A 22,685-nucleotide genomic window follows, 5' to 3' on the forward strand; every position below is an offset into this window, starting at 1 on the left:
GGCGTACAGAGCCCCAGTGCCTGAGGTAACGCTCCAGACGCTACTGCCGCCGCCCCACAACCCCGTACTACGCCTGCGCTGCAGTTGCACAGAGCAGTGCCCGCCCCCTTTCCCCGGAAGAGGCGGGGCTTCTGAGCGTGACCTGGAAATTGCCGTGCGACCCTCGTTCTCTTTAGGTCCGGCCCTCTGGGAAGATGGCTGCGGTGCAGGGACCTGAAGTTAAAGTGGACGACTGCGAGCCGAAACTGAGCAAAAAGTAAGTGTCGCAGCAGGTCATTAAAACCTTTGCTGTCGGAGAGTCTGAACTAGAAGGCGCCTCGAGGCTCCGGCCGAGGCGGCTGTGCCTGGGGCCTTCCTGCTCGTTCTCGTGGGTATGAACATGCTGGGACGTAGTCGCTGCGCCCCGAAACTACATCCCCCAGGATGCCCGGGGGCCCCCCGCTGGTTGGGCCCTTCCTCCTTCTCGTACTCTTGGAGTAAGAATGTGGAGAACTGGGCGGGGACAGAGAAAAGCGAAATTTACTCCTTCCCTTTTCTCCGAGCAATGCGTTACTGTGCCACACCCCGGTAAAGAAGTTGGAGAAATGTTAAATACCCTAGCTTTTCAGAAGCACCTTCAACGTTCGAACTTTATGTATCAAAGGCCATTCTGAACCCTTTGTATTAAAGGGATCAGTTCTTAAACTGTGTCGTACACCTCTCCATATGGGTTAGAGCATTGTGAGTATGTCTGGCAGTAGAGACTGTCTTATTTAGCCGGGTACACCAAACTGCACTTAGCTCTGCTGGATGTATCTTTGTTAATCACTCCAAATCCTTGGAGTATGAAGGTGAATATAAATAAGTTAAGATTAGCCGCCCTTTCACTGACTGTGTCTTGTATTCTCTTAATACTACACTCCTTCTCAACCGGAGTTCTTCATAGAACATAGGTAATGATCTGAGTGACTAGTTCCTCAGTACGCCTAAGGACAGTACATAAATATAGTACCGTTCCAGAGGCATCGGAGAGAAGTTAGTTTATTGCATATAATGCCTGCTTTAGTGCATTCTTTTAGTTCTGTTTCTTAATTGCTCTTGGAACTTCCTTGGTGTGAATCTTTAGTGAGCACCATTGTATGCCAGTTATTTTCTCCAAGTTTAAAAACAGATAGGCTCCCTGCCAGGTGATTCATTCAAGGCCACATTTATTTTAAGGCAATAAAGAACATGATCTCTGTCGTTCTGTTGCCTTCCAGTGTTAATGTATAAACTTAATGTAGTCTAAGACTCTTTCTGAATTTCTTCTTTCCTCCTTGCTCCTGGAGCTCCAAACAAGGCTTGTCTTTGATTCAGGTGCTTTTGTGTGGCTTGTTTTTAGCTTCCTCTAGAGTTTGCAGTTGATGGTGATGTTTTGTATGCTTCCCATTGCCATCTTTGTGGACAGGTATTTCATCACCAAGAGAGAAACTACATGTCAGGGGCTTCAGAAACATTCCCATTTTCTAGACTGTTGTGAGCATTTCTACCCGTAAACCATTGACTGACTTGCTGTTGACCCCAAATAAGCACCATCTTACCATAGCCAGGAATGAGAACACTGTCAGTTAATTTGCAGCACAGTGAGTGTTACAGGGTTGATGTCAGTTGAGAGGGTCTTATGTAAAACGGGACACTAAAAGGTTTCGTAACCTCGCCTTCTCCCCGCACCCAACCCATAAGAGTAGGAGTGCTGGCTGGGAGTATGTGTACTGTCTGTCCCATCTGACACCACATCTCTGTGTTTCCTGTTAGGTGGTGGTAATCATTAGTTCCAGGGTAATCTGCCATGTTGACGCAAGCTGCTGTAAGGCTTGTTAGGGGGTCCCTGCGCCAAACGTCCTGGGCACAGTGGGGGCAGAGGGAGCTGCGCCTGTGTCAACTTGCTCTTTTGACAACGATTCACAAGGACAAGCCACTTTTTGATAAAAGAAGGTTGGTGCCCATTACCTTCTTTATTGCTCTGGGAGCAAAAATCCTTCCCTTACTTGGTTTCTTATCTGTTAAGCCTCTGGCTAAGTCTTTGGACTTGCTAATGAAACAACCCTGCTACCTACCAAAACCAATAGTCCTTTCTCAGTTTCTCTTTAATAAATTCAAATTCTCACTCCATAGATTTTTGGGATGACTTTTAGGTCTTATTCTAGAACAGTGCTGAGAACAAAACCCTTTATGAATAAAGAATTTCTAATGCAGGTTATTTTCCCTTCCCTGTCTTTCTGGAATTTCTTTGCTCCTGAGATTAACTTGGTTTCTAGTCTTAGTTCTTACTCCTAGGACCTTTTTGGATTATCCTTATTATTGATTTGACTTAAAGAGCAACATCCAGTTGAATGGAAAACAAGTTCATTATGTTAATGCCAGGAAGAACCAGAGAGGCTTCAGTGCCCACTGACTGAATGACAGCACAATAAATCTAGCACACTGTTCTAGAAAGGTGGCTTCACAACTGCTACAAAACAGATTTTATCCAGAGACACTTACTTTGAGGCCCTCAGAGTCAGTTTTCTTACTTAAAAGATAATCATTTCAAATCTCCAATTAAGTTTTTTTAATTGAGTTATTCTAAACTCATAGATAATTTAAAATGGACCCTGAAGCCAAACAGTATGCAAGCCTGACTAAGGATCATCTGCCATGGTTCGTTATGACAGGATATTCAGTTAACATTGGTGGTTTAAAGGAATGATCAAGTCTATTTGAATAATGAGGGTATCCCTCTCTACCCAAATCTGTTTGGTTTCTGGGTTCAGATAGCAAGTTTTCAAGTTATTTAAACCAAGTTGTACCAATCGCTTTAGTTTTTGAGTCTCAGGTGACGAGTATGAAGAGTTTGAATAGTGAGAGATTTGACAAGAAATTTATCCACATCTGTAAAATTTCTGTCCTTGAGGCAGAGTGTGAAGGGTTAAGATAGGGATACCTAGAATGGTTCACATTTTGCATTGTTACTAAAATGCTAGGGGTGGGGTCATCTCTTTATGTATATTATCTCAATCCTCACAACATCTGGGGAGGAGGGTGTCTATTATTATTTTACAGAAGAAATTAAGTTACTTGCCCAAAGTCACATAATTGATAGGTAGGCGTGTCAGGATTTAGCCCCAGGCAGTCTGGCTCCAAAGATGGTATATTATCCCCTGTGCTATGCTGCTTTGTACACTATTCTACCCAATTTCTTGTCAAAGTCAGGCTCCATTGTGGAGAGTGAGGCCAATGCTGAGGGCCATTGTCAATGCCTTGATCAATGCTGGGGGAGAGATTGTCAGTGGAGTGTCTCCCTGAACTCTGAAGAGCCCCCTCTTCCTCACCCCACCCCAGACTAACCCACTCCTTTCGGGAGGGGAGAGAGATGACAGACAAAGCTAGAGATGTCACCTTATCACACATCAGATCTGATGCTCTAGGAACTTCGTATTCTGCAGAGGAATCCAAACAACTAAGATTCAGTCCCTGGCCTCAAGGAGCTCCCAAGCCTGATTAGCTTGAGAAAAGCCTACCTTGCTGATTTTCTGGAAAACCTTTTTCCTATTCTAAATATAAATTAATATGTAGGGTTTTCTTTGTCCTTGTCTATCTTGATTTTAGTTGGGATCTAATGCCAAGGACCTCAGACTGGAAAAAAGAGACTGAGAAAGATCTTTCACATCTTTATTCTAAGTTTATTTTTTTCCCTTGTCTGTTTCACATATAGAGTTCAGTGACTGAGAGACTAACAGTGGGCATGTAGAACTGGGCATGAGTGTTTCCCCAGGTTATTCATATTTTTAATAAGTAGCTATGGGGCAGATCATAGAGGACTCTTCAGGCACCTGTCACGTTGAACATTTTCATCTTCCTGACAGTGAGCTAAAGAGACGCCTGAAAGCTGAGAAGAAAATAGCAGAGAAGGAGGCCAAGCAGAAGGAGCTCAGTGAGAAACAACTAAGCCAGGCCCCTGCTGCTGCCACCAGCCACACTGCTGATAATGGTGTGGGTGCGGAGGAGGAGAGCTTGGACCCAAACGTGAGTCCTCGGGACCACTGCCCTGGCTGGGCATAGGGAAGCTTCTAATGCGGATTATGGCAAATTCCTTGGGACCAGTGATTAAGGAGATAAATAGGAACTGAAACAGGCACAGGGATGGATGAGGGTGGGCCCACCACTCCATCTGGTTAAAGGCACAGGCCCTGCGCATTCTTCTTGTCGACTACTTACAGATATTTGGGAGAATCCAGTACTTCCAAGTGACTGATCTTCCTTGGAGCTAGCTGGGCCTTATAGCAGCCCCAGAGAAAATGTCTCCCTAAACGTGGGCTGGGGTTTACTTTAGCCCAGAGATTGGCAAACTATGGCCCACAGGCCAAAGCCACCACTACCCCAATCCCTCCTCCCTGGTTTTATAAATAAAATTGTGTCGAAACACAGCCATGCCCATTTGTTTATATATGTCTAAGACTGCTTTCACACTGCAATAGAGTTGAGTAGTTACATCAGAATAAGTTTGCTGACCCCTGATATAGAATATTCCTTTTACACATCCTCCAGGCCCATGGGCCTGCCTTGGGGAAAAAGTCTGGTGTGTGGCCAGGGGCAGGAAAGTAGGAAGATAAGTGACTCACCAAGCAGATGTGTCTACAAAAGTGGTAACCAGGGCCATCTGTACCAATTAAACATTATTTTAGGCAGAGATTTGATTTTTCTTTTTGTTGAATCTTTGGAATTCTGGCCTTTATTCCCAGCTGTGGATCTGGCCACCCTGCATATTTAAGTGCAAATCTCACTCCATATTCCAAGCCTATGATTTCAAGGATTCAGGTGGGTTGGTTAAAGAAACCTCACTGTATTGGGGCCCCTCTGAGGCAGAATACAGAACTCCGTTAGACAAGCCTCTGGACTGACCATGTTCAACTTCTCAAAAGCTCTTTTGTTTTTTGTTTTTAACAGCAATACTTCAAAATCCGCAGCCAAGCAGTCCACCAGCTGAAGGTCAGTGGGGAAGACCCATACCCACACAAGTTCCACGTCGACATCTCGCTCACTCAGTTTATCCAAGAATACAGTCACCTGCAGCCTGGGGAGCACCTGACTGACATCACCTTAAAGGTGGCAGGTAGGAAGATTCCCTGGCAGTTTGCTGAGCTCCCACAGCAGGCAGGCCTCTCCAGTTGCACAAAGGAAGGTCTGGGGTGGTCTTGCTCTCAAAAAGCTTAAGTCTGAGGCTACATTACTAGAGATGGCACCAGTATGTCTATTCACAGAAAGTAGAGCAGCCCTGAGGCATGAGGTCACATTCCAGTGGTGATGCTACAGAGGAAGGGGCATTCTTTGTGGGGGACCCCTGGCCTGATACTGCTACTCATTCACAGTCCTTTATGGGGACTTCCCTTCATCAGTGGGAGCCATGGCCCTGAGCTCCTAAAAACTGCAATCTGTGTTCCTAGACTACTTTACACTAGGCTATTTTTCTAGAGCACTGTTATTTTGGAGTTTACTGTCTTTTGTGGGATCTTCTCCTTAATTTAAAAGATAATTAAATCCTGTCTTTCGTTTATACCTTCCCCCCCAAAAAATATATAAAACTATTTGTTGTAGAAAATTTAGAATGTTGAAACATTCAGAAAGGCAAAGAAAGAAAAGTTTGATTACCCATAATCCCACCACCCAGAGAGAACCCCTGCCAATACTTAAATGCTCCCCAAATTTCTTTTTCTTTAAAGTCCAGTGTTTTCACTAAAATATGTCTTGATGTTAGTTATTCTGGGTCAGTATTCTCAGGTACACAGTGTGCCCTTTATTTTTTTTTTAAATAAATTTATTCATTTTATTTATTTATTTGTGGGGTCTTCGTTGCTGCACACGGGCTTTCTCTAGTTGCGGCGAGCGGGGGCTACTCTTCATTGCGGTGCGCCGTCTTCTCATTGTGGTGGCTTCTCCTGTTGCACAGCACGGGCTCTAGGCGCATGAGCTTCAGTAATTGTGGCACGAGGACTCAGTAGTCGTGGCTTGCGGGCTCTAGAGCACAGGCTCAGTAGTTGTGGCGCACAGGCTTAGTTGCTCCGAGGCATGTGGGATCTTCCCGGACCAGGGCACGAACCAGTGTCCCCTGCATCGGCAGGTGTACTCTCAACCACTGCGCCACCAGGGAAGCCCCTGGGGCTCCTTTTTATCTCTTTTTTTGTACTTTGATTTTTAAATTGTATCCTCCTTTCCAGTGTAATTCTCTTAAGGCATTATTTGTTGTATTTATTCACTCTTATTTCCTTCTAATTTAGGCTTCCTTTCTGAGATGATTTTTTCCTTTATTTCTAATTTTTTCAACGTGTCGTCTCATTTCTTAGTTTCTTCTAATTCTAATTTGTGTTCTTTCACATTTTGTGTCATATTCTTAATGTCTTTCAGCTCATGAAATAGAATTTTTTGCTTTTTCCTGAGCATGTCTTTCTAGTGCTTTTGTTGCCTGTGATGATGTTATTCTCCTTATTGTCTTTTTTTTAATTTAATAACTTTGGTATTTGACCTCACTACTTTTATGTTGTTTATTTTCATGTGAGATTAATTTTCTTCAGTGTTAAAAGGAAGCTTCGTTCAGATAGCTTTTCCACCTTCACTGAGCTCCCTCTTCTGTTGTTTTTGTGGAGCATTCAGAAATACAGCAGCTTACTTTCTGGGATTTTCAGGCTCTTCTCCTTTCTCGCTTTTGTTGGACCTTCTCTTTCCTTTGTCTCTGTTTTCTTGGTCTTGTTCAATTTTGTGGGACCTTGTCTTCGGAGAGATCCCTTGCTGTTAAATTTAGAGAGTTCTTGGGGGCTACACTAAAGGGCTTCATCCCCTAGACCTTCTTAATGCAGCCAACTATATTGACTTGTATGTTAGTAAGCTGCTATCCTCTCCGTGTCCGCTGCTATCCTCCACTTAGCCCTGCCACATTTTCCAGTGAATACCTATGGCTTTTTGGCAGACTTCCAGTTCTCAGACCTGCCAGAGACTCCATTGCTTCCCATAGCTTTTTCCCATATAGAGGTCTTGGCGCCCTTAGTGGTTTTCCCCAGTGCTTGTATTTGGGGATTCTTGGGAATATCTTCCCACATAATTTTGTTGTAAATTTTGTCCATGGCTTTTTGGGCTTGCCTGTCTAATTGTGCTTTCTTTTTTTTTTTTTTTTTTTTTTTACTATTTATTTGGTTGCACCAGGTCTTATTTGTGGCATGAGGGATCTAGTTCCCTGACCAGGGATCAAACCCAGGCCCCCTGCATTGGGAGCACAGAGTCTTAAACACTGGACCACCAGGGAAGTCCTTGTGCTTTCTATTTTTATGTGAAGATTTAGGAAGATCCCACAACTACGCTGCCATCAACATTCCAGGAATCCATTGAACACCTTTAAAAGCCAGATCTTCCTGCACATCTTTTAACTGGTTTAAATGAGGAGCCAACTTTGTCATGAAGAAAATGGCAGGGCTTAGGCCTCAGGCTAAAATCAAATTGTTCTAGTTTATATTCTGCCTGGGTGTAAAAACTGCAGAGGGAGCTTTTTTGGCACTGATATCATGAAATAGCTTCTGCTTCTGTCATTATTTTTGCTGTTCTCTAGGTAGGATCCATGCCAAAAGAGCTTCTGGGGGAAAGCTCATCTTCTATGACCTTCGAGGAGAGGGGGTCAAGTTGCAAGTCATGGCCAATTCCAGGTATATAGAAATACCCAGTTACAGGCCTTTCTAGTTTGGCCCAGAGCAACATGACTGGGGACAAAGGCCCATATAGTCTTCTTTTCCCATAGGAAATTAAAGTTAAAGGGAGTGGTATATGGTTGGGAAAATAAAAGGGCCATCTGGTCACCTGAAGAATAAAGACTGATCTTGGGTTGTGGAGCAATTAAAAATAAAAGGTAATACTTTTTAACAGTTGACCTTGGATCTGAGATTCTTCTTGGGTACACATTAACACTTTAGTGAGGGTTCCACAGTAAAACCAGTGGTCAGTTTTAATTTGGGATACTGTATACTGAATTATGTTTTCCATTTATTCAGGAATTATAAATCTGAAGAAGAATTTATTCACATTAACAACAAACTGCGCCGGGGAGACATAATTGGAGTTCAGGGCAATCCTGGGAAAACCAAGAAGGGCGAGCTGAGCATCATTCCCTATGAAGTCACACTGCTGTCTCCCTGCTTGCATATGTTACCTCATCTTCACTTTGGCCTCAAAGACAAGGTAGGGGCTTCCCTGGTGGCGCAGTGGTTGAGAGTCCGCCTGCCGATGCAGGGGACACGGGTTCGTGCCCCGGTCCGGGAGGATCCCACATGCCACGGAGCGGCTGGGCCCGTGAGCCATGGCTGCTGAGCCTGCGCTTCCGGAGCCTGTGCTCTGCAACGGGAGAGGCCGCAGCAGTGAGAGGCCCGCGTACCAAAAAAAAAAAAAAAAAAAAAAAAAAAAGACAAGGTAATTTTTCGTGGCCCCCTGGCTCTGGTTTATCATACCATTGAATCAAACGCATCAGTGATTTTTATCTGTTACTTTTCATTTAGGAAACACGGTTTCGTCAGAGATACTTGGACTTGATCCTGAATGACTTTGTGAGGCAGAAGTTTATCATCCGCTCTAAGATCATCACATACATAAGACATTTCTTGGATGAGTTGGGATTCCTAGAGGTGATGGAAAGTTCTTACCTGACATGATGAGCTGCATTCTGTGCTTGCCTCTTACTCTTCTTCCCTTCCCTTCTCCACAGGCACATCCTGTGTCAGTATCCTTCATGCTCAGTGAAAAGTCTCCTCTTGCCAGTGTCTTTGTTCCACCTTGTTTATTTAGTGCCCTGATTAGGAAGGTAGGACAGGACTTCTAAGATAATGGACAAAGTAGAGGGCCATCCACAATGTAACAATGCCATGTTCAATGTGTTATCAACTCATTTTGCTTTTTTGTAGCATTAAAAAATATTTTTCTTGATTTTTATTCAACTTATTTAAACTAAAAAATGTTGTTTAGGAAAATTTGTAGAGCAAAAGAAAAAAATTTTATTTTCTAATTTTATGAGAAAGGTGAGTACCTATTACCATACAACAAATTCAAACAATAAAGAAATAAATAGAAGCAAAACTGAAAGTCCCCTTTCATTTTTTCTCAGCTAATGTCCCTCTCCAAACTTGAATTTGAGGTGGCACAGTGGTTAAGGCTGCACTCCCGATGCAGGGGTCCACGGTTCAATCCCTGGTCAAGGAACTAGGTCCCACATGCGTGCCGCAACTAAGAGTTTGCATGCCACCACTAAGGAACTCTCGAGCCTCAACTGAGGAGCCTGCGTGCTGCAACTAAGACCCAGCGCAACCAGATAAATAATAAATAAATATATTTTTTAAAAAAACAAATTGAATATGTATCCTTGCTCACCATTTGCTCTGCATATTTATAATACCTCCACTCCTGTGCATGTTGCAGGTGGGGTACATGTGTAAGTGTTTTAGCAGGGTTTTATTTTTTGCTTTAAACGTAAGTGAAATCACATCGTATGTATTATAATGAACCTCACACACACACACACACATACACGATATATTCTGGGACCCTTTGCATGTCCATATATATGTGTGTATGTATATTCCTTTTTGATGCTTTATAATTATTTCCCCTATTGATAGTTTAAGTTTCTGATTTTCTTCAGTAATGTTTTAGTGAACATCTTTGTACACGTGGACAGGTGTTTCTGTAGGATGGATTTCTAGAAGTAGAATAAGTCAAAGGGTATAAGCAGTTACAATTTTTAATAAATACTGCAAACTGAACTCAAGAAAGGCTGTACCCATTTAGACTCCCACTAACAGCTTGTGAAAGTTTATGGTACTGTGTTAATGGTGTTTGGTATTAATAGAGACTCTATTCTAGAAAATCAAGCTATCTCTACTTTTTTTGTCAAGCACCTATGCATTATTATTGAACTTAACTTTTACTTGGGATATAGTAGGCTTAGCCTATCACATTCAAAGCCTGAGCCATTCCCAAGAACTCTAGTTTGAGGACCTCTGTCTGTGAACTAAATGTTTTTCCTCTCTTTTAGATTGAAACTCCCATGATGAACATCATCCCAGGGGGAGCTGTGGCCAAGCCTTTTATCACCTACCACAACGAGCTGGACATGAATTTATATATGAGGATTGCTCCAGAACTCTACCATAAGGTAGTCAATAATAACTCCTGTGTCCTTAGAGAAGTAGAAGGCTGAAAAATATTGGCTAGACAGGTGCAGTCAGAAATAAGAGGAACATTGAGGGTAGAACAACCAGGAGAGGATTCTAAATTGTCAGGCTTCTGAGTGTTACGTTTCTGGAATTTATCTATAGGATCAGTAGAGCATTATAGGGCAAAGGGGGTATCTTTCCTAGGTGTACCGATCCTCCTAACATACTTTGTTTCCCATAATCTCATAATACTTTTAAGTTTATAATCCTTGGATTAAATTTGATTTTAGTCTTTTGTAGAAGAATGAGTTGAATCTCTGTCTGAAAGTTGGAAATATCCTCAAATCACCAGAGTAAATATCGAAGACTGTGTCATTTAAGATTCTTACTTGCAAATGACAAAACCTGTTAATGGTGTTTAAGCAAAAAAAAAAAAAAAAAAAATGTATTCGAATATATAAGGAAGCTCACAATTTCCAGGAAGATCAGAGAATCAGGCTTGGAGGCCACACAACTGAAATGATTCTGAATCATATCACTGGGCTGTTCGCATGAAGAACCCAGTATCTTCCAGTCAGGACAGTTACCACAACTCATAAGCTTGGCACTAGGCACAGGTCGTTGCCATTGGGACTTCTGTAGTTACTGCCTCTATAAGCCAGATATCTCTGGCCCCTTCACCAGAAGGGATTCTGTGCAACACTGCATCTTCTTTGCATGTTGAAGTCTCACAGGTTGGGCAACTTACGTCACATGCCTACATCCTAACCCCAGAAGAGGCTTCTTTCTTGGGGAGGCTCACACTCACAAGATGGGGGACACCCCAGACAAAGGACGAGAGTTCAGTGATCCTGGACAGCCAGAATGATGACTATCCACGAAGGCCTAAAGAGAGTAGGGCACTCAGCATTTAGCTAGAGACCTGAAAGCATGCCTTGAGCTGTGAAATCCAAGTTAGCTTTTGTAGGCAGACACTTTCCCTAGCCAGTAAGACAAGATTAGCTGCCATGACCACGGCCGTGTGTTGTTATTAGATGCTGGTGGTTGGTGGCATTGACCGGATTTATGAAATCGGACGCCAGTTCCGGAATGAAGGAATTGATTTGACTCACAATCCTGAGTTCACCACCTGTGAATTCTACATGGCCTATGCAGACTATCATGATCTCATGGAAATCACAGAGAAGATGATTTCAGGTGACCCCTCCTGTCCCTTTGTCTTTCACACGTGTCTGCAGGGCTGGTGTGCCACTTTCAGTTGGACTTCCTGTTGGTCCTCTTTAAATGACACATTTCTTTCCCAGGGATGGTGAAACACATTACAGGTGGTTACAAGGTCACCTATCATCCAGATGGCCCAGAGGGCCAAGCCTGTGAGATTGACTTCACCCCACCCTTCCGGAAAATCAGCATGGTCGAAGAGCTGGAGAAAGCCCTGGGCGTGAAGCTGCCAGAAACTAAGCTCTTCGAAACGGAAGGTAAAGTGATGCACTCCTTCACTCTAGGGCCCTCGTTCCTGTTCAGCGTTGAATTAGATTAGGTCAGGGCTAGAATCTCCCGTGTTATTCTCTTTATATACCTCTTAATGGGGTAGTGTGATGTTTTCTGTCCTAACTTGTATGTTTGTATTACAGAAACTCGCAAAATTCTAGATGATATCTGTGTGGCAAAAGCTGTTGAATGCCCTCCACCTCGGACGACAGCCAGGCTCCTTGATAAGGTGAAAGGCCGTGCACTTCTAGTACATGCCCTCATCCAGTGGTAACACCCCTTCCTCCCTATGAAGGTGAACTCCACTGTAGAGAATGAACTTCTACAGCTTCACAGAGGAAAGCTCTAATGAGAGAACAAGTTTTGAACTCCTGCTGTACTAAGCTCTGTGCCAAATAGTTATGTTCGTTACCTTATTACTGACCATTGAGAAGCTTAGGATAAACCCCTATAGCATCAGGTATAGGGTTAGGGTCCGAGGCCTCTACCACCAAGACGGAGACGATCAAAATGCCATTTAGAAGGGCTCTCTAACTCTGCTTTCTCCTTAAGCTTGTTGGGGAGTTCCTGGAAGTGACGTGCATCAATCCTACGTTCATCTGTGATCACCCGCAGATAATGAGTCCTCTGGCCAAATGGTAAGATAAAGCACGGTGTTGCAGTTACCTGTTGCTGCATAACCTCAGAGCTTAGCGGCATAAAACAGTTTATTCTCAGGAGTTTGTGGGTAGTCTTTCTGCTGTACGTGGTGTTGGCTAGGGTAACTCAAGTGGCTTTTTTCAACTGGGAACTCTGCCAGGGCACCTTGCATCTCCTCCACATGGGATCTCATCCTCTGGGGCCTCTCTGGCAGCGTAGCCAGGGTTCCAAGTGGAAGCATTCCAAAAGAATAAATCCTGATGTGCAAACACACATCAAGCCTCTGCTGATGTCCCATTGGCCAGAGCAAGTCATATGGGCAGCCCAGAGTCGGTGTGGCAGGGACTACAGAAGGGCATGAATACAGGGGGTATATTTCAGTGTATCAGTCTATCACACAGCCTGTTGTGAAGATAATTAAAGCTTCTTTGTCTCTAACCCTCCTCAATAATGTACCAAATGATTTGGTGCCAAGAATGCATGCAGGCTATGGGTCACAATCAGTAACAATTTTGAGTCAACTAGATTTCAGGAATCCTTGTTTGTACCAGATGTTCTTGCTGAACCTGCATATTCACCCTCCCCTTTGGTCTCCTGTCCCCAGGCACCGCTCTAAAGAGGGTCTGACTGAACGCTTTGAGCTATTTGTCATGAAAAAGGAAATATGCAATGCCTACACTGAGCTGAATGACCCTGTGCGACAGCGGCAGCTTTTTGAAGAACAGGCCAAGGTAAGGAAGGAATGTGTGCCCACTCACCAGAAGATATCAGCCTTAACCCTGGTCTGTGTCTTGTCTGCAACTCCTGGTGACTTCAGCACAATGAATAATGAAAGCCACAGGCTTCACTGGAGGAAGTCACATTTCAAGATGGAGAACTTGACTAGTTTGGGCCCTAGAATTTCTATATAAATGGAGCTTAGGCATGAATATCTGTTTGAGGAGTGTGACACTTGACAAGAACATAATTTTTCTTAGATGGTACATTTATTGAGGTGGCGTGAGGATGAGAAGCCACAGCACCCACAGGCTGCCTATACTAGCACTGCCACTGATGGGTGGTTCAGGAAGTGGGAGAAAGACTGTTGGGAACCATCAGTCTCTGAAAGAAAATGCGTTTCGCTGGACTCGAAGAGCCCCAGGCAGTAGAAGTATTTTCATTTCGCAGAGAAATTTGCATGTGTTCTGAGGTAGAATTCATCAGTCCTGACCTCCAGGTCTTTGAAAGAAATGACTCCATCCTGGAGTTACTGGGAAACCAATTCCCAGCAAGTGCTGGGTGTCCAGAGCATCCCTGGAATGATAACGCCTCTGGACATTTTCACGTGCTCACTCAGACGCTGAGAGAGCACAGCCTAGAACGACGTCGCGCTGTGGTTCTCCTCTTCCAGGCCAAAGCTGCTGGCGATGATGAGGCCATGTTCATAGATGAAACCTTCTGCACTGCCCTGGAATACGGGCTGCCCCCGACAGGTGGCTGGGGCATGGGCATCGACCGCGTCACCATGTTTCTCACAGACTCCAATAACATCAAGGTACGAGGAGACCCTGAACACAGCACCACTGTGTTGGAAGCGGGGTGTGGTGGGCCTGGAGCATAAAGAGAGGGCTTTGGGCTAGGAGGAGGGGCAGGCAGAGAAGTTACAGGTGACTTCACAAGAGGAGGGGCAGAGCATCTGACCTTACAGAATTTGGTGGGTTTTCAACCTGAGGCAGAAGAAATACTGATTGTTCACATTTCTTAAGGATCCAAGGAACCTGCTAAGCCATCTACATGCATTACCTCATTTAGCTTAAGTCAGCTTATGATGTGTAGAAACTGTTGCTATCCCATGTTTATAGTTGAGGAAATCATATTTGAAGAGAACCTCTCTGTTTATTCCTTCTTTTGACATTGTACCCTAGGCAGCGCTGTGCATTTCTTCTTTTCCATCCTCTGTAACTGAGAGGGACTGAATTGAAATAAAAGAACACAGATCTCCGGGTTTTGGTGATAACAGTAATGAGGGGAGAAAGGAGTAGGTGGATAGCCAGGAAAAAGTGTGTCTTAGCTTCAGAATGCATTCTCTCTCCTGTAGGAAGTGCTTCTGTTTCCCGCCATGAAACCCGAAGACAAGAAGGAGAATGTAGCCACCACTGATGGACTGGAAAGCACAGCAGCCGGCACTTCTGTCTAGAAAACAATAACAGCAAGTCGTATGACTTGGGCATCTTTGCGTTTGTGCAGAAGATCAAGGACTGCGAGGGAATTCCTGTGTGTGTTGCTATCTGTTTGACTATCACATTTCATGTCAGCCATCAAAAGAGAGAAGAGGAATTAAGAATTCCTTTTTACTCCTTGTTACCAAATAAACCATTTGTCTCTACTCCTGTCTCATCACTCTTTTTACTTTTGGAATGTCATCTTATTTCTCAGACAGCTGATATAATGAATGTTTAGGATTATACCACTTCATTCATTCAACAAATTTATATTAATGTTTGCTCTGTGCCAGCCATTGTTCCAAGGGATTGGGGACACACCAGTGAACAGAAGCCAAGTTCCTGCTTTTGTGGAACCTATACTCTTGCTTTAGGGGCAGGAGTTTGGGGGGCAACTAAACAAATAAGAAACAAGTAAATCCATATTTGTGATAGTGATGCATGCTAAGAAGAAACATGAAGCAGGGAAAGGGGACAGAGGTGCTATTATATTTTATTTTAAAGTCTTTATTGAATTTGTTAACAATATTGCTTCTGCTTTATGTTTTGGTTTTTTGGCCACGAGGCATGTGGAGTCTTAGCTCCCCGACCAGGGATCCAACCACCCCCTGCATTGGAAGGTAAAGTCTTAACCACTGGACCTCCAGGGAAGTCCCCAGAGGTGCTATTTTAGATAGAAGTGATGGAGGCAGTGCTACGTTGCATATGTGGGAAGGGAAGACCTCTTCTAGGTGACATTTAAGTAGAGATCTGCAAACAGAGATCTGAGTGGAAAAGGGGTGATTCAGACTACAGGGCTGCATTTTTGAGGAACAGCAAAGGGGTCTGGTTTGGCCGGAGAGGAGAAAGTAAAGATCAGTAAGGGGCCAGATCATGCAGGCATCTGTAAGCCATGCAAAGGAGTATGTATTTTATTATGAGTGAGGTGTGAAGCCATTGGAGGGTTTTGAGCAGTGTTGTTTTGTTTGTTTGTTGGCCACACCACGTATGGCATGTGGGGTCTTAGTTCCCCAACCAGGGATCGAACCCATGCCCTCTGCATTGGAAGCATGGAGTCTTAGCCACTGGACCACCAGGGAAGTTCCCTTGAGCAGTGTTTTTATTTTTTTATTTATTTATTTATTTTGAGCAGTGTTTTTAAAAGATTGTTCTAGTTAGCATGTGGAAAGCAAGAGTGAAAGGGAGACAGTGGCACTGCAGCAGTGGGCTGAGGAGAGATGATGGCTGAGCCTTGGGTGGTATAAAGTGATGGTGATGGTTGAGCCATTGGACTTTGCCTGTGTTCCTGAGGTCAACAGAATCTGCTGTCAGTGTGGGTTATAAGAAGAGGAATCAATGATAATTTCAAGGTTTGGGGCCTGACCAACTGGAAAGTAGAGTTGTCATTGACTTGAGATAGAAAAAACTTGAAGTGCAGGTTTGAGAAGGAAGGTTGAGTGTTTGGTTTTGGACATAATTAAATTTAACATACTTGTTAGATATTGGGTGGGAAGAGTGAATAGGATGCTGAATAGTGAGTCTGGTGTATTCTCATTTTCAGCACAGTTCAATTGAGCTAAGAATGACAAGGATACGGCTGGGGACCTGCTGTTAAAAGAGAGCCCGTGACACAGGGAGGCAGCTGGGGGAAACTTCTCCAATGAGACAACAAAGGACTTGTCTTTTGCACTTCAGCAAAACCTCTGCAAGCGTCTCAGCTTGGGAGTTGCCAGTCTACTTTCACAGAGCAGGTTTTTACTTTGCGGTTGGTAAAATGATCTAAGCACGCAGAAATTACCTAACTGGGAACTACAGGGAGTGCTGAGAACCTCAGTCCTTGCTGGTGTTGAACATAGGCTCCAGGAGCACTTAGCAGTGCTGGTTAGATGACCAGGTGGTATTTCAGAAGAAACGCATCATATGGCACATCCTTCAGCAAGGTGGTGTTAATTAAAATGAAAAGTCAACTCACCAGGATAAGGGACTGGACTTCAGGCACCACTGTACCGTCAATGTGGACCATTGGAAAAGGCAACAAGGATTAATGAGGTCACAAGTGATCTTTCAAGAGCTGTTTAGTAGTAGGCTGGGGGCAGATGCCAGCTGTCTGGCCTCAAAGAGCTTGGGGATAGAGGAACTGAAGCAGCAGTAGACATCTTGTCTGTGCGGTTTAGCAGGAAAAATGACAGAATGAAAGCTGGAAGGGGACTTCCCTGGTGGTGCGGTGGTTAAGAATCCTCCTGCCAATGCAGGGGGCATGGGCTTGATCCCTGGTCTGGGAAGATGCCACATGCGGCAGAGCAGCTAAGCCCATGTACCACAGTTAAGCCTGCGCTCTAGAGCCCGTGTGCCACGACAACTGAGCCCACGTGCCTAGAGCCTGTGCTCCACAACGAAGAGTAGCCCCCGCTCGCCACTAGAGAAAGCCCGCGCGCAGCAATGTAGACCCGACGCAGCCAAAAATAAATAAAATTAAATCTTAAAAAAAATCCTTTAAGAAAATAGATATTGAATAAATCATCCCCCAAAAAACAAAAAATGGCAACTCTGGAAAATGCTTTGAAGGAGAGATCCATGGGGTATTGAAAAACTCTAACAGACCTAGTTAGGGAAGGCTTCCCTGAGGACATCAGATCTGAGATCTGAAGGAAGATAGAGTACTAACTAGTCAAAGAAGGGAAGGAAGGGCTTTCCATAGCGTGGCAACAAGTGCAAAGGCCCTGACGAGGAAAGAACAAGGAGAAGACCAATACCACTAGATACAAAAACCCAAAGAAATATGCCAACAGATGAGGCAGGAGGGTGCTGATCATACAGGGCTGTGAGCCCTACTATGGGACTTTGTCTGCATTTTAAAAGTGCTGGGAAACCACTGAAGCATTTAAGCAGGAGAGTGACATCATATCTGCATTTTGAAAACATCAGTCTGGCTGCTCTGTGAAAAAGAATTGGAGTTGGGCAGAAAGAGGTTAAAGTCCAAGGTTAACAAGCAGTCCAAGAGGGAGACAACAGCAGTTCACACTAGGGTGTTGCCATGAAAATGGACAGAATTGGATGGACTCAAGAGATAGAAAGCTCAACAGGACTTGGTAATGGATTATATATTGGATTATATTATGGGGGTGAAGGGAAGGGAAATGACAAGGTGATTCACTTTTCAGTTTATGCAACTAGACAAATGGTGGTACTAATCCCTGAGATAACCCTGGAAGATGATTCCCCGACCAGGAGTCTTTAAAGACAAGGAGTCAGTCGCAGATTAAAAATGCTGGAGGGACTTCCCTGGCGGTCCAGTGGTTAAGACCCCGCGTTTCCAATGCAAGGGACGCAGGTTCGATCCCTGGTCAGGGAACTAAGATCCCACATGCCGCACGGCCAAAAACAAAAAACAAAACAAAAAAAAATAAACATGTTGGAGAGAGGAACAAGGATCAGGGTCCTGACACTTGGAGGAGGCCTGTGGCCCTTTTCCTCTGATCCAGAGAGAAAGATGGGGGTCAAGTAAGTTGCACTTCTTCTCTAGCTTTTGAGGGGTAGTAAGAAAAGTGAATTCTCTCATCTTTAGTAATTGAGGTATAGAGCTGCTGAATGGTACAGGCTCCTGAACTATCCAAGACAGCTATACTACCTATACCTGACAATCTGAAGGTTTAGAGCTGTCCAATATGGTAAGCCACTAGCCACATATGGCTATTGAGCGTTTGAAATGTGGCTGGTCAGAACTTAGATGTAGTGTAAGTGTAATATACACACCAGATTTCTTAAACTTAGTATGAAAAAAAGAATGTAAAATATCTGAAATTTATTTTAAAAATATTGGTTACACGTTGAAATATGTTGAATATGCTGGGTTAAATAAAATATATGGTTAAAATTAATTTCACTTATTTCTTTTGACTTTTTAAAATGTAGCTACTAGAAATTTTTTAATTACATATCTGGCTCGAATTATATTTCTACTGGACATCGCTGTTTCAGACAAAAATTCAGACTAGTGTTTCAAGATACGAAATCATTCTACTATTTGAATCTATCCTACCGGGGAGTCAGCTTCCCTGAGCCCGTTTAACCGCTACCTAAGCACAGCGCCGGAAGTCGCTAGACTCTAAGGATCAGCACAGCCGCCCCTGGCTCCGCCCCCTGAACGACTACAAGAGCCAGCATGCACTGCGCGCCTCCGGAGACGGACCTGAAAGAGCCGCCTTTTTGTGACGTCACGCCCGTTGCGCCGCGCGGGTTCTGTTCGTTCCCTTCGAGAGCTCGCGTTGTAGAGGTGGGAGGGGAGCGTCTGTGAAGGGGGTGGTGTCGTGCGGACGAGGGCGTGCAAATAAGGGGGACCTTGGGGGTCCTGGGTGAGGTCCCCTCTGTCCGACTTTCCGGAGCCCTTTTTGTGTGGGGAGAGGATATCAGGACCGCGCCTCTCGCACCGCGCGTCCGGTGGGAAAATGCGGCTCCTTTCAGGGAAATGCCAACGTGCCCCCGTGCAGAGAGCTCCTGCTGCGGAAGAGAGCGGGGCGCGTGGCCTCTCGGCAGCATCCCACAAAGCCCAAGGGGGCAGGCACGCACGTTGTCCCTGCTGCAGGGGCCTGGAGTCTCCTGATGGGCCCCACCCGGGCCCCTGGAGGATATTGAGGAGGGGGTCTAAGGGAAGTAGGCTTCACTTCCAGCCCCTCTAAAGCCTTTTCTCCTCTGGCAGCCGAATTACCTTTTCTTTTTTTTTTTAATTTATTTATTTTTTGGCTGTGTTGGGTCGTTGTTTCTGTGCGCGGGCTTTCTCTAGTTGTGGTGAGCAGGGGCTACTCTTCGTCGTGGTGCACGGACTTCACATTGCGGTGGTCTCTCCTGTTGTGGAGCACCGGCTCTAGGCGTGTGGGCTTCAGTAGTTGTGGCACACAGGTTCAGTAGTTGTGGCTCACAGGCTCAAGAGCGCAGGCTCAGTAGTTGTGGCGCATGGGCCCAGTCGCTCCGCGGCAGGTGGGATCTTCCCGGACCAGGGCTCAAACCCGTGTCCTCCGCGTTGGCAGGCGCATTCTTAACCACTGTGCCACCAGGGAAGCCCAACATGCTTAGATCTTGGTTTGCTTAAATAGGCCACCACAGCATTAGAGCCTCATCAATCTAATGGCTTCCTTGTTTAATTAATTTAACACAACGCAATTTTTCTCGTTGTAGAAAAGTCAGTTGTCTGCTATATGCATTGGGGTTCAGTAGAGCCTTTTTTGTTTGCTTGTTTTTGGTGACATGTCTGGCTTTGTCCATCACCATATGATCTTATTTTCTACTAGGAAGCTTTTCATACATTTGAGTCCAAATGAGGTCACTGAGTGAGCATCCATAGAGTCAAGAGTGAGAGAGTTTCCAGGGAAGTACTCTAGGCCTCTTTTAGGTCTGATCTGCTTCATGGTTTCTTATGCATGGTTTTACGTGTCCATTACAGTTCCACTACCTGATAAGGAGCCCAAGGCAAATCAATCAGGAAATTCAAGTGTTCTTTTTTGTAATATTAATCTCAGTTGACATTAATTATGCTCAACGTTGTACCAATTGCTTTTTGTAATTATTTAAGCCTCACAGTAACTCCAGTGGGTTACATACTACTGTCTCTATTATCAGATGATACAGAAAGGTTAAGTAATCTTCGCAGTATCGCACAGTTACTTTGTAGCAAAAGCAGGATGAGAATCCGGAAATGCTAACTCCAAAGGACACACTCTGAGAAGCAGAACACTTGACTGGTGAGAAACTACTAGACTCTTGTCACTTCTCCCCTCTGCATCATAAAACGCTGTAGAAGAAATTAAAAGGTTGCTTTCCTGATGGGGGCATCAGTGGAGGTTTACTAGAGGGAGGTAAACTATCTGCTATGACGGAATGACAAGTAAAACGTCTGAAAAAGAGGACGGAAAAGAAAAACCTTTTCCCCGGAAGGATAAACTTTGTATGGTGAGAGTCTGTCCCAAGCAAGCTGAGGTCTGCAGCCTCAGCTATTTTACATGCTATTTCCAAATGAAAATTGCAGTAACAAGGATACTTCCCTCTCATATGCTTTCATTTTGAGTAGTTAGGTTCAGATTCATTAGAAACATGTCAAATATATAACCTTAGAAGAAGAAAAAAAGCAGCTTGAAGAAATAGGGTATCTTCTGGTGTTGTGAGATTTGGGACTTCTTTAGTCTTTCATTAAAGATGAAAAGAAGGCAGAGGGGTAGTAGGAGAAGATGATACATAGGGTTCTGAACTGAGAAACCTCAGTATGAACATGAATGGGCTATATCTGAATGCCTGTTGAAGCACCGGTGCAGGGTTTTAGCATCTTGCATTCGTTCTCCTTTCTGCCCTTCTGATGGTTGTGGGTTTTGATCAGGGCCTCAGCACCAGCTCACACCATGTGGACCGCGGATGAGATTGCGCGGCTCTGTTATGAGCACTATGGGAGCATGCTGCCCAAGCAAGGGAAGCCGGAGCCCAACCGCGAGTGGACGTTGCTGGCAGCCGTGGTGAAGATACAACCTACAGCTGACCAGGCCTGCGACCGCCCTGACAGACCGGTGCAAGGTGAGACCTTTTCTCCCTGGAACGCTGTCTCTCCCTGTAGGAGATGGTAGAACTACACAGGGTTAGGCAGGGACGATGGCGGTTGGGTGTAAACCGCGATGTTGGGCATGTTCCGCTGCTCCCCGCCAGGGGGCGGGGTACCTCTGGTGGTGGTAGATGGCCGTGCTGCAAACGCAGTGCACAGTTGAGTCAGCCTTTGGGGGACTCAATGTGCAGACTTACCAAACCTATAGATCATTCAGATTCTGAGAGCACACTTAATGATTTTTTTTTTCCCCCTCAGTGACAAAGGAAGTTGTCTCAATGGGAACAGGAACCAAATGCATAGGCCAGTCCAAAATGAGGAAGAGCGGTAAGCCCCGGTGGGGTCTGAACAGGGCCTGTTAGGGAGCTTTTGGAAACTCGTGTGCATGTCATCCGTTCCTCTTCTCGGCAGAGCAAAGGGGCAATATCGCTAGGTGGCTGACCTTTCACTTCCCACTGACTGTCGCTCCACTTGAAAGGACAGAACTCATTTAAAGAATGGAAGTAAGCTGTGGAAGCAAAGGCCACCAAGAACATCTTTCTGAGTGGCTTGAAAGTTGGCCAGTATTTTCATGCTCAAACCAAAAGTTGCCTGGGCTTAGCTATTCCATATTAGATCTGAAGCCCCACAAAGCAATCTTTAATTAAATGGAGATTTTGGCACCAGAAAGAATATGGAAATCCCTTAGAGGTCTGGCATCTTCACCTTCTGGTTGCCAGTTAACAGATTCCTCCTCCAGTTTGCTCTCCTCATTCTCCTAGCCTTTCCTCCTGGATATGATGAAGCTGTTCCAGGACCACTATTGATAGAATTCGATGGAATTTTATCACTATGAGCACAAGTATGGCATGAGGGTACAAAAGATCTGGACTCTTCTCCTCCAGATAAAGATTTCCCTATAAATCAGGGGTTCTCAGCTAGGGGAGATTTTGCCCTCCAGGAGACATTAGGCAATATGTGGAGACATTTTCGTTGTCAAAACTGGGGAGAGGGGAATATGCTAGTGGTCTCTAGTGAGTAGAGGCCAGGAATGCTGCTAAACATCCTGCAAAGCCCAGGACAGCGCCCCCCTGCCCCATTCAACAAAGCATTTTCCAACCCTAAATGTCAGTAGTTGAGGAAACCCTGCTGTAAATGCTTTGCCAGTAATGATTGTAAAACTTTCAGGCAAAGCCCTCCAGGAGCTATGTGGTCATTCTGGGTGCTGGGAGAAGCTACTATGTTCTGCTTTTAGGAACCAGGGAATCTCCAGGTTCCATATGTTTTCACTAATGTCCTGTCTTTGCCGCAGGAGACATCCTCAATGATAGCCATGCTGAGGTCATAGCCAGAAGAAGCTTCCAAAGGTAAAGCTATATCCCGAAAGAGTCTGATTTAGCTTGGGTGGGGGCCCCAGAATATGCATTTCTAATAAGCTCCTAGGTAGTACTGATTATGTAGGCCTCTGAACTGCACTTAAAATAGTGCTCGTCTAGACAGTGGTTCTCATGCTTGATGTGCATCAGAATCACCTAGAGGGTTTGTTAAAACCCAGGGCTTCCCTGGTGGTGCAGTGGTTGAGAGTCCACCTGCCAATGCAGGGGACGCAGGTTCGTGCCCCGGTCCGGGAAGATCCCA

At 44.8% G+C, this 22,685-nt stretch overlaps 2 protein-coding genes across 9 annotated transcripts in view; both read left to right on the plus strand.

Annotated features, from left to right (window-relative positions):
• Nucleotides 1-7: 7 nt before the first annotated feature.
• KARS1 (lysyl-tRNA synthetase 1) lies at nucleotides 8-14,673 on the plus strand. 2 transcript variants are annotated; one of them, XM_027119217.1, is made up of 15 exons: nucleotides 8-25; nucleotides 177-256; nucleotides 3,864-4,023; nucleotides 4,945-5,110; nucleotides 7,592-7,685; nucleotides 8,028-8,214; nucleotides 8,529-8,654; nucleotides 10,058-10,177; nucleotides 11,213-11,375; nucleotides 11,483-11,656; nucleotides 11,813-11,898; nucleotides 12,222-12,307; nucleotides 12,913-13,039; nucleotides 13,699-13,842; nucleotides 14,386-14,673. In XM_027119217.1, exons 2-15 carry the CDS (start codon nucleotides 195-197, stop codon nucleotides 14,482-14,484), a joined length of 1,794 nt encoding a protein of 597 aa, XP_026975018.1. In that variant the 5' UTR covers nucleotides 8-25; nucleotides 177-194; the 3' UTR covers nucleotides 14,485-14,673. The 2 variants fall into 2 exon arrangements, with proteins under 2 accessions (XP_026975018.1, XP_026975019.1); XM_027119218.1 differs by lacking the exon at nucleotides 8-25 and adding an exon at nucleotides 1,774-1,953 and having other exon boundaries at nucleotides 170-256.
• A 4,001-nt stretch (nucleotides 14,674-18,674) lies between these two features.
• Nucleotides 18,675-22,685, plus strand: part of ADAT1 (adenosine deaminase tRNA specific 1) — a 45,433-nt gene continuing 41,422 nt past the window's right edge. For 3 of the 7 annotated variants that reach the window (XM_027119227.1, XM_027119225.1, XM_027119226.1), the window contains exons 1-3: nucleotides 20,875-21,043; nucleotides 21,327-21,395; nucleotides 22,360-22,414. In XM_027119227.1, coding sequence (XP_026975028.1) covers nucleotides 20,875-21,043; nucleotides 21,327-21,395; nucleotides 22,360-22,414 — 293 coding nt within the window. The other 4 variants (XM_027119222.1, XM_027119220.1, XM_027119224.1 and 1 more) reach the window with 4 other exon arrangements.

Source organism: Aethalodelphis obliquidens, unplaced genomic scaffold, assembly GCF_003676395.1.
Source record: "Aethalodelphis obliquidens isolate GAN/ISIS:26980383/991018 unplaced genomic scaffold, ASM367639v1 scaffold20, whole genome shotgun sequence".
NCBI classification, from domain to species: domain Eukaryota; kingdom Metazoa; phylum Chordata; class Mammalia; order Artiodactyla; family Delphinidae; genus Aethalodelphis; species Aethalodelphis obliquidens.

Excerpts from the sequence above, each read along its gene's own strand:
- KARS1 (XM_027119218.1), top strand. The coding sequence starts at position 1,808 with ATGTTGACGCAAGCTGCTGTAAGGCTTGTTAGGGGGTCCCTGCGCCAA. Across the intron at positions 7,686-8,027 it reads CAAGTCATGGCCAATTCCAG|GAATTATAAATCTGAAGAAG; the intron begins GTATATAGAAAT and ends CCATTTATTCAG. Across the intron at positions 8,215-8,528 it reads ACTTTGGCCTCAAAGACAAG|GAAACACGGTTTCGTCAGAG; the intron begins GTAGGGGCTTCC and ends CTTTTCATTTAG.